Here is a 12388-nt window from a genome sequence, read left to right as displayed (position 1 = left end):
GGAGGGTGAGGGAGTTGAAGTAAGAACTTTTAATAAAAATATTACAAAAGAAATTTAAAAAGAAAAATTTGGTGGGATGGTGTAAGAAAAATGTTTCAAAATTTATTTATTTTTAAGATCAATTTCATATTTTTTTGAGGTAGTTATATTTTTAATCTTTAAACATTTCACTTATATGAATATTTTATTTATCCACATAAAATGTCATGTGACAATGTTTTTTAAAAAATAAAAAATAAAATGTATGTATTTTTTCAAACTAAATTTCAAAAAAAAATTACGTATATTTTTATCATTACTAAATTAATAACCATCCAATGCAATATTAGTGCGCTAAACCACCACCAATTATACTAAATCAATTGTCTAGGCACTAGACTCTCAATTACCCACTAATGCACCCGCATGAGCTGTGGTGCACTGGTGAATCCTTATCCAGAAGTTTTAAGTTTGATTTTTAGGTATGGAGAAAATTCTCTTATTTAATAAGTTTTGTTGAGCTCGATTTAAATTTAATGAAAGTTTCAATACAGATATCGAATAAAGAAAAAAGAAAAAAAGTGCCCGCTAATGCCTCTCGACTAATTTAATCGTTTTTTTTTCTAAATAAAAATAAATAAATTGTGACAGTTTACTGGTAGGATTTTAAGAAACCCACTATTAAATTATGACGGTAGTTCTAACTCTCCAAAATAATCTATTTTGTGGTGGTTTTATGAGGGATGTTTGCAAACTGTGACAAATTTATATAATTTGCAATGGTGACAGACTCCTATAATTTTGGAAATTTTGTTGGTAACTATAGTGTTTTTTTATTGTGTGTGCATAATTTGGTTTATTTTGTTATGTATAAAGTTGTTTTTATAGAAAAGACAAATTTAAAATTTGAAGGGTTTGAATGCACAAAATATATTTAAGCATTAGCAAAGCAAAATTTTCGATTATGATTAGTGGATAATGCCTATTCGATTAGTCTTTAATAACACTATTGAATGGTCACGAGTTTGTATCCCCCTATTTAGAAATTTTGATGTTATAAATAAACGTCGTAATAAAAAGGGTTTATAAAAATGAGTAGTTAGCCAAGATAGAACAGGTCCACAGGAGAAATCTCCTCATTTCTATCGGAAAACCAAAAGAAATTCTATGGTATTTAAAAGTGCATTTTTTATTTCTCTTCTGTTTCACAAAGAATGATCTGATTTGACTTGACACAGAATTTAATACAATAAAAAAAACTTTTAAATCTTGTGGTCCTAAATTAAAGTTAGGTCAAATGTACATAATTGTCATTTGATCTTATGATCTTAAACATGTCACGTGGAAAACTGAAATTAAAATGTTATAAAAAAAGAAAAGAGGTTTTTCTTTTTGAAACAGACTAAAGATGAAAGAATGTTATTCTTTTTGAAACGGAGGGAGTATATTCTTGTTTCAATCAGTTTCTCAAGATATATATTCTTTTAAAGTTAACGAGTGTACGTGCACCCACACCTATACATGTGGGTCCACCTATGTTTATAGGTACTTTAATACAAAACTTAGATGTTGAACAAGTTACACTTATTCTAAAAACAAAAAGCTAAAATTATCTTTGAACTAATCAAAATAAGTATGAGCCGTTACAATTCGATAAAAGAAATTTTTTTTGATTGGGATAAAGCTAGGTGGCTTATAATTAGTCAGGCTCGATCAATCATTCCTTCATGTAAATGAACCATCCAGGGGAGTGGAATTGGATGCGATCATGATTATACCCAACATGTTATTGTTCAAAAAATATAACCACCTCATACAATTTATAAAAAATAGAGCAATGTATATTTCAAACACTGTTAGAGTTTAAAATTCGAATGATTAGATCCTAGTATAAAACCCCAAAAAAATCCTAAGCTAAGACCTAAACCATTCTTTATTTATATGTAAGCTCGTATCAGGTGATTTTTAAATTGCTCATATGTGTAAAGGACAATTCTTTAGTGTGAGAATGGATTTGGATACGAATTAAGGCCACTAGAATTTCGTAGCACAAAGTTGGGATGAAAACTTGTATATCGATTAAGTTTTGATGATGTAAGATTCTGCTTGGATCAACTTCAAATGATCATATTTCTCAGAATATAAAGAGTTAGGTGACCCATAACCTATTAAAGATATGTGAATCTTCTTTCAACGCCACCAATTTTGCGTCAATCCAAATTTTGAGTAAAAAATTATGACCATCTTAGTAATAGATACAGTGCAGTTACGAATTAGTCGACAAAGAATTATTAAAAAGGGTCGTTTTTGTCATTTTTACCTCTAAAAAAATTATAAACAAATTTCTTTAACTAATATAAGGTCCAAAACAATCAGAGTTTCATCTCTTAATCCCCATTCTCTTCTCTCTCAAATCCTAAGGCAAAACCTTAAGGAAAAATCAAAGCAAAAGACTACCATTCGAGACTCTTTCAATTTTTTTCAAGATTATTCTATTATTCTCCAAGAATTTTATTTTTTCCAACTCAAATTCTTTCATACAATTCTAAATCATTAATAAAAATCATAATTCTTGGCTATAAAATTTTCAAGAAACTAATTCAAAATGCTCAAGAAAGATTTTCTCAAACTAGCAATGTCATAAGTTGTAATTAACTATTGAATCATAATCATTAATACTTAGCAAGATACTTATATTGTTGAAAATTGCTAGTGAGTAATTAACCATTGAATCATAATCATAAATACTAAGCAAGATACTTATATTCTTGAATTAGCAATATAATATCATAAGTTGTCAAAGCTCAGCAGATTCAACAATAACATGAAATATAATATACAAAAGAACCCCATTCATTCACACATACTTTTAGTAAAATCATCTTTATTTCTCAACAAACATGACACACGTAGGATTCAAATAATTAAGGCTTTGTGACTCTATCTTTGTGTTTGACAAACAAGAATTGGAGCAAGTAAAGTCAAGAGCATTTAGGCCCTCCTTTAGAGTTCTTCTTGTCCCTATAGCAAGGGCACTCATCTTTGTGCCCATAAGTTTCAGAAGGAACGCAATGACACTTCTCACAACATATTCCCCAGTATTTTAAGCATCTGTCTTATCGTCCTGCTTTTGAACACCTAACATTATACTTTGAATCACATAAATTTTTTTGCAAAAAACACAATCTCATCTCATTAATTCAAAGGGTAAAATAAAATTTAAATAAAAAATATTATTAGTAATAGATAAACATGATTAGTAGATGATCAAGAAATTGTACCTGAACCAGCTATAGTGGGTGGAATGAAGAAAGAAGTAAGAACAAGTGTCACCAAAAGCAGGGTTGCAAAATGTAGCTTCAACATTCAAAAGTAGAATTGTATTATTAGTAAATAACTTCAAGGCTGGATATAATACATATTTATAGGGGGGAGGAAAATTGGTAATTTTTTACCACCTTGGATCAAAATTAAACACATTATATTTTTTTCTTAAATTGAACACATTATATTTTTTTTCTTACACTCGAATACATTACATTTCTTCTAAAATTGAACACATTATATTTTTTTCTTAAATTAAACACCTTACATATTTTTTTCTTAAATTGACCACATTTTTTCCTGAAATTCAACATATTGTATTTTAATAAAAACTGAGCAAATTTTTAACACATTATACTTTTTTTTTCTCAGACTTCAACACATTATATTTCTTCTTAAATTGAACACATTATAGTTTTTCTTAAATTGAACATATCATATATTTTTCTTCAAATCAAACACATTATATTTTTTCTTAAAACTGAATACATTACATGTTTGCCTAAATTGAACACTTCATATTTTTTCTTGGACCTGGCTGAACACATTATATATTTTTCTTAAAATTAAACATATTGTTTTTTTTCTTCTTAAAATATCTATATATTGTTCTGAAATTATTATTTGATTTCTTCTTTTGTTTTTTTGGGTATAAAGTTTTATTTTTCTCTCTTTGTATTTGTATGTACTTTAAAACAAAATGCAGTTGTCAAAGAGTCACATTTATTCTGAAAAAAAATCAAAATTATCTTTGAACCATCCAAAATTGGTTCTAGTACAATTTGATTAAAAAAAAAAAGAAGCTTTTGTATTGGGATAAGTTAGGGGGCTTATAATTAACTGCCCTCGGCCATAATTGTACCAACACATTATTTTTCAAAATAGACACCTCAAACAGTATATATAAATGAATAACTTTACTCCTCATAATGTTTAAAACATACATTCCCTTCTAACCTTACCCACCTAGGTAACCTTACCCACGTCCCTTCTATTAAAACCAATCTCCTTTCAGTTCACCAATTCACAAAAGACAATAATTGCTCACTCTTGTTCACCTCTAATGATTTTCATATCCTAGACAATACTACCAAGAGGGTGATTTTTCAGGGCCCCTGTGAGCATGGTCTGTACGTTCTTCCTGGCACAAGTTCGTCTGCCCACCCAGTTTCAGAAAGCGTTCCTGTGGCTCCGGTGGCTCTTTCGGCTGATGGCCACAGTCTGTTGTGGCACAGTCGTCTGGGTCACCCGTCTACTCAAATAATAAATTCTTTAATGTCTCAATTAGGTTTTTCTTCCATTCATGTAAACAATTGTGACTCCTGTTCAATTGCTAAATCTCATAAATTACCTTTTACTTTATCTGAGAAGCGTACAACTGCACCTTTTCAACTTATTCATTCTGACCTATGGGGTCCTACTGCTGTTCCTTCATTTGCTGGTTTTCGCTATTATATTTGTTTTGTGGATGATTTTACAAAATACACTTGGTTGTACCCACTAAAACACAAATCACAGGCATACACCACCTTTGTCACTTTTGAAAAAATGGTCAAAACACAATTCAATTCTCATGTTAAACTTTTTCGAAGTGACAATGGAAAGGAATATGTCAATAACATCTTTGGCCAGTTTCTGCAATCCCTGGGAATTATACATCAAACCTCCTGTCCATACACTCCCGAACAGAATGGGGTGGCTGAGCGTAAGCATCGCCATCTCATTGAAACGGTGGTTACTCTTCTACATCAATCTCATCTCCCTGTCTCCTTTTGGGTAGAAGCTCTAGCCACCGCAAACTACCTCATTAACAGAATGCCCAGTCACACTCTCTCCAACAAATCACCCTATCAACTCCTTTACCAAGAACTTCCCAATTATACCAACCTCCGCGTCTTTGGGTGTCTTGCCTACCCTTGGCTACGCCCTCATATTACTCACAAATTACAACCCCGATCCCGTCCTTGTATTTTTTTGGGCTATCATCCTACCTCCAAGGGTTATCGCTGTCTTGACCCACAAACTCATAAAGTCTACATATCTCGTCATGTCAAATTTGTCGAAAATGAGTTTCCCTACGAGTCTATTTCCTCCTCCACAAATACATCATTCATTGGCGTCCTTCCCCTTTTTCCAACATACTCACAGGGTCCCTCACCACCTTCCCCCACACCTCCACCCACTACCCAACCACCCCTCATCACCCCTTCGACCGTCACCCACAATACACCCGCAACCACCACCCACACTCACAACCAACCCGAACCACCCCATACCCACAACATCTCCAGCCCGATCCGTTTTGGGTCCTTCCCGGCCACCCCCGAATCACCACCGCCCGTGCCACCCCCCAATACTCATCCCATGTTAACCCGTGGCAAAGCCGGTATCTTTAAACCCAAAACCTTTCAGGCTACCATACTACCAAATACACCCCTTCCCGATAGTGAACCAACAACCTACTCTGTTGCCTCAAAAAATGCTTATTGGCGTCATGCTATGGATGACGAGTTTAAGGCTTTGACTGATCAGAAAACTTGGGTTCTTGTACCTAAGCCCCATGGGCGGCACCCAGTGGGCTGTAAATGGGTGTACAAAATTAAACACAATGCGGATGGCAGTATTTCCAGGTACAAGGCTCGTTTGGTTGCTAAAGGCTACAATCAGGAGTATGGGCTTGATTACTCCGAGACATTCAGTCCTGTTATTCGGCAGGAAACCATTCGCCTGGTACTGTCACTCGCCGTGCGCAACAATTGGCTCATCAATCAGTTGGATGTTTCCAATGCTTTTCTTCATGGCATGCTTGATGAAACTATCTACATGACGCAACCACCGGGCTATGTTGATCCCCGCTTCCCTCAACATGTTTGCAAACTCCAGAAGTCTCTGTATGGGCTCAAGCAAGCCCCCCGTGCTTGGTACACACGTCTGAAAACGTTCCTCCAGGGACTCGGCTTCACGTGTTGCGTACACGACACGAGTCTGTTTACTCGACATTCAGCACACGGTACAGTCATTCTTCTTGTCTATGTAGATGATATCATTATTACAGGCTCTACTGCAGCTCTCATTCAGGATGTCACTCGAGCTATGCATACTACCTTCAAAATGAAGGACCTTGGCCCGTTACATTATTTTCTGGGAATGGAGGTTTCTCGGACAGGCAGCGGCTTGTTTCTTCATCAGTCAAAATATGCTCGAGATCTGTTGCAGAAAGCTGGACTGGAAAAATGCACCAGTCAACCAACACCGATGGCAGTCTCTTCGTCTACGAATGGAGCCGACACCCCCTTTGCCGATATCACCCACTTCCGCAGCCTCATTGGGGCTCTACAGTATCTGGCCATTACCCGTCCTGACATCCAGTTTGCTGTCAACCGAGTTGCTCAGCGCATGCATCAACCAAGTGAACATGATTACCATTGTCTAAAACGCATTCTCAGGTACATTTTTGGCACTCTTGGTCGTGGTTTACTCATTCGACCCGGGGACTTGGAGCTTCGGGGTTTCTCAGATTCAGATTGGGCGAATGATAAAAATGACAGAAAATCTACATCGGGGTTTCTCGTTTTTTTGGGGCCGAACCTGATCTCCTGGTGTACAAAAAAACAACCCAAGGTCTCTCGGTCCTCGACTGAAGCTGAATACCGCGCCCTTGCTCTTCTTGCTGCTGAGACCATGTGGGTCACATATATTCTTCGCGAACTCCGCGCCACTCACACTGTTCCTGCTCTCTATTGTGACAACAAATCAACCATCTGTGTGGCCAAGAATTCCGTCCTACACACCAGAATGAAGCATGTTGATACCGATTGTCTCTTTGTTCGCGATGAAGTTCAGGCCGGCACCATGACTGTGCAGTATGTACCCACTGAAGAACAACCGGCTGATATTCTCACCAAGCCTCTCCCGAGCCGACAGCACGATTACCTCAGTTCCAAGCTTCCGTTCGCTTCCGCTCAGCTCAGCTTGAGGGGGGATAATAACAGATAGTATTAAATAAATAGTATAAAATAATATTAGTATTTACTGTGTACTAATCCTAGTCCTATTAGGATTAGTACTCCTTCCTATATCTCCTATATATATCTCCCGTGTATTCCCTTAACACTGGAATACAATCAATATTCCTTCACCTTCCACCAAAAGATCAAACTCTCTCCACTCCTACGATCACCAAGGGTGTTCAATCCCACAATGAACAACATTCCACAGAGCTACATGGCTCAACATCCTCTGATCTTTGCGACCGAACCTGTTCACCCCTTGCATCAGTCCCAATCATGGTTGGAAACTGCACTGCAAAATCATGCAGCCATATTCTCCATGGATATCAACGGGACGGAAGCTCTAATCATACTCCAAAACCACAACTTTCTAGCACAACTAATAACAGAGGGAATGAAAATAGCAACGCAACATCTTGTCAATCACATGTGGATGACAAATATGCTAGACCCCCTTGCTCCCAACCTTGCTCCAGGCTTCGTGCAAGCAATACAAACACTATGGAATCTACCTCACCACCTATCCCCATACCCAAACATGCAAAACCTAGTGCAAACCCCATTCTTCACCCCTCCAGAAATGATCAATGCGAACCCTCTTCTCTTCCCTTGGCGGCCCATGCCAGTCCAACAAGGGCGTCTAGTGTTTGTTCCTATGACGACACAAGGAATGTTACCTATGAACTCTACTCCTCCCCCAGCTATGAAACCAGGAGAAATTCTAAGGAGGAGAACCTCGTTCACAGAAATATCAAGTCTCAGAAACTCAGCCCTTATGGTGTTTCCAGAGAACGAGGACAAAAAATATATTCACAATTGTCCACTAGCTCTGAAAAAATGCTCCTTCGACCTAAGGCCTGCACTGAATAAGGACCTAGCGAAGCATGTGGTGATCATGGCCCCAACTATGAGGACATCCCAAATCCCATCTGAGGAAGACGGGGAAATTCTGAACCCCCAGATAACCCACAATCCAATGACTCAACAAACTAGCTTTATGGTGTGGAACACTATGGGAGTAAATAATGATAACTTTAAAATAAATTTTAAGGAACTCATCCGTAATCATAACCCTTGCTTTGTGGCTCTTTTAGAAACTAAGATGGATGATCACTTTAACCTAAAACATGAATTTAACTTTGATGACTACCTTGAGGTCCCTGCACAAGGAAGAGCTGGAGGTATGGTTTTGATGTGGCTCACTAACATGGTTAATGTTACTCTGAAAAGAATGGATGATCAGGAACTCCATGCCATGATCCAGGTATTTCCCCATCATTTTTCTTGGTGTTTTTCAGCGATCTATGCAAGTACTGATAGTTATAAAAGGAATGTTTTATCGAATAATTTAGAAAACCTTAGCTCTTGCTTCCCTGGCCCTTGGTTAGTTGTGGGAGATTTTAACGAAATTCTTGGATAACAGGATAAATGAGGGGAAGAAAAATTAATTCTAGTCGTAGCTCAAAATTTTGGAGTTGTCTATATAATTGTAAGCTCATTGATCTTGAATTTAAGGGGTGCAAATATACTTGGTCGAATCACAGGCGTGGAAGAAAAGATCTCATTCTCGAAAGACTACATCGTGTCTTTGCTAATAATGACTGTCTAGTTAAGTATCCGAATGCTCAAGTAATGTATCTTCCTTAGACACATTCGGACCACAACCATTTACTCATTTCTCTTTTCAAACCTAATTCTGGAAACTTGCCTAAGCCTTTTAGACTTGAAAAATTGTGGCTAGAGAATCTAGATTTTAAGAACTTAGTAGAAAGGTGATGGATTAATAATGATGTTAATGTTAAAAGAAAATGAATTGAGCTTATCAGACCTCCATTAATGGAGGTCACAAGAACTTGGTGAGAAACAGCCTTGAACAGAGGAACAAAATTGAAGAGATTATTTAGGGAAGAAGAAAGTATCTTATTCCAAGTAATGACATATGTATATATACATGTATATGAATCAAGTAGAAGCTTCTAGACTGTTTTAACTAACTCAACTGAATCTGTACACAATTGTTTAATTAAGTTCACTATTCTAACAAACTCAAACAGTGTTAACTAATTATCTGAATAAGCTACAGTATTAACTAACTATCTGAATAAGCTATCTAATATTTCAATACCCCCTCTCAAGTTGGAGGTGGAGATGTCACAACCAACTTGCCCAAAAGATGCACATGTTTGATACCAGTGAGGGCTTTTGTCAAAATGTCTGCTAGTTGATCCACTGTGGAAATGTGATGCAGAGATATGAGCCTATCTTGTAACTTGTCTCGAACAAAATGGCAATCTACTTCGATATGTTTCGTACGTTCATGGAACACAGGATTTCAAGCTATATGGACAGTAGCTTGACTATCACAAAATACTGGTGTGGGATCAGAACATGGAATGGTTAGTTCATGTAGGAGCCTTCTAAGCCACACTAATTCACCAACGACCTTCCTGATGGATCTGTATTCTGCTTCTGCAGAGGACAACGAGACAGTTTCTTGTTTCTTCGACTTCCAGCTAATAGGACAGTCTCCAAGTAACACAAGATATCCACTGACTGATCTCCTTGAATCCGGGCATGACGCCCAATCTGAATGACAGTATGCTTTGAGATCATAGTTAGGAGTATTTGACAGAAAAAGTCCCAAGGTAGGATCACTCTTTAAGTAACTGAGGACATGTATAGCAGCCTTAAGATGAGGCACTCGTGGAGCTTGCATAAACTGACTTAAATGCTGTACACTATAGGCAATATCCAGCCTTGTGTTGCTAAGAAAATTCAGCTTCCCAACTAGCTTCTTGTAATAAGAGGGTCAGGCAATAATGCCCCCTCTGAGGCATGTAGCTTGACAAAGCTATCAAGTGGAGAAGACACAGGAGAGTACCCAAGACAGTCAAACTCCTTAAGTAAATCCATAGTGAATTTCCTCTGAGATATAATAAGACCAACATCTTGGTAAATAACTTCCAAACCAAGAAAATAGTGCAGTCTTCCCAAGTCCTTGATCTTGAACTGAAGATGAAGAAAATATTTAAGGTCTTGAATTTCTTGAAAATCAGTACCAGTGAGAATGATATCATCCACATATACAGCCACAAATACAGTGGAGGATGGGGTTACTTTGTAGAAAAGAGAATAGTCACTGGTTAAGTGAATGAAGCCCTTTGTAAAAAGTGCTTCAGTAAGCTTATCATACCATTGTCTGCTAGCTTGTTTCAAGCCATATAGAGACTTCTTGAGTTTACAAACTAGGCCAGGAGAATCAACTTCCAATCCTTGAGGAATTTCTATGAAAACTTCTTCATGCAACTCACCATGTAGGAAAGCATCATTAACATCTAATTGATAGATACCCCATCCCTTCTTGATAGCAACACTAAGCAAAGTCCTTATTGTGGTCATTTTGACCATAGGTGAAAAAGTCTCTGTGTAGTCAATGCCTGCTTGTTGTGTATAACCTTTCACCACCAGCCTAGCTTTGAATCTTTCAATACTTCCATCAGCCCTGTGTTTCACCTTATATACCCATTTGCAGCCTATGGGCTTTTTACCTGCAGGTAGAGGAACTAAACTCCAAGTGTTATTAATATGGAGAGCCTCAAACTCTTGATTCATGGCAGCTTGCCAAGCAGGGTTCATGGCAGCCTCATCATAAGAGTTGGGTTCACTATCATATGATAAGTTTCTTATAATTTGCTGATTTTCACAACTAAGAGAAGTAAAAGGGATGTGGTGTTTGTTAGTAAAGAGTGCATTTAAGGAATTGCCAACAGGTTGGTTGAGGACTTGATCCTTTGAGGAAGGCATTGGACAAACATATTCTTGGAGGTAAGATGGTCGGATATGATGCGTAGTGGATCTTGTAGGTTCAGGTATAACAGGTTGAACTACAGGTTGATGAAGATGTGACGAGACCTGAATGGAAGGGTTGTGTGAAAAAGGTGTAGTTATAGGTGGTGGTGCTGGTACATGGGAGTCATGGACTTGTAATGTTGGTTCAGAAGTGTCAGCACTAGAGAAAGGTCTATGCATCTCTTGAGTTTCATTATGACCATTGTCCCAGTGAGAAGGTAAAATATCAGTTGATACACAAGTAGATGGAATAGAAGATACAGCAAAAGGAAAAATATGGTCAAGAAAACTGACATCTCTAGACACATATATAGTTTTGGTAGCTAGATTGAGAACTTTGTATCCTTTTGTGTGAGAAGGATATCCCACAAACACATGAGGAGTTGCCCTGGCTTCAAACGTATCTTTGTGAGGTTTGGTGACTGTGGGGTAACACAAACAACCAAAAGTTTTGAGGTGAGAATATGTAGGTTGTTTTTGGTACAAGATTTCATAAGGGCATTTGTTCTTCAAGATGGCAGAGGGTATTCTATTGATTAAGTAGGTGGCTGTGAGAATGCATTCTCCCCAGTATCTGAGAGGTATTTTAGACTGAAACATGAGAGATCTAGCGACTTCAAGTAAATACTTGTGTTTTCGTTCTACACTCCATTTTGTTGGGGTGTGTACGGATATGATTTTTGATGAATAATACCTTTGGATTCATAAAAAAAAGATGCTTTTTTACTAGTGAACTCCATCCCATTGTCGGACCTAATAGATTTTATGGTTACATGAAACTGAGTTTCTATTAATTTGACAAAAGATTTGATGACTTGCAAAGTATTGCTCTTGCAACTCAGAAGGTATACCCAAGTTGATCTACTATGGTCATCAACAATAGTCAAAAAATACTTATAGTGATGATGTGTAGGCATATGGTAGGGTCCCCATAAATCCAAATGCAAAAGGTCAAAAGGTTTGGATGAAAAAGTAGTGCTGATAGGAAAGGGTAATCTTGCTTGTTTAGCCATGGGGAAGATAGTGCAAGTGAAGGGTTGTTTAGGGGCAAACCTTATTGGAATGCTAAATATACTTCTCATTTTCGCAAATGGTACATGTCCCAATATATTATGCCACATATGCTCAATGCAAGTATTAGGAAAAGAGGAACAAACAGAAGGCAAAGTACAAGACTAAGTAGTTTTACTAACAGAATGATTACAGACAGACATAGAACAACCAGA

General features: G+C 37.1%; 1 protein-coding gene across 1 annotated transcript; it reads left to right on the top strand.

Annotated features, from left to right (window-relative positions):
- Positions 1 to 7503: 7503 nt before the first annotated feature.
- LOC107006395 lies at positions 7504 to 8733 on the top strand. The gene has a single exon (XM_015204959.1). The coding sequence runs from the start codon at positions 7504 to 7506 to the stop codon at positions 8731 to 8733; it is 1230 nt and encodes a 409-aa protein (XP_015060445.1).
- The last annotated feature ends 3655 nt before the right edge of the window (positions 8734 to 12388 follow it).

This window comes from Solanum pennellii, chromosome 12 (genome assembly GCF_001406875.1).
Source record: "Solanum pennellii chromosome 12, SPENNV200".
In the NCBI taxonomy this organism is placed as follows: Eukaryota; Viridiplantae; Streptophyta; class Magnoliopsida; order Solanales; family Solanaceae; genus Solanum; species Solanum pennellii.
This window is presented reverse-complemented; position numbering and strand designations above follow the sequence as displayed.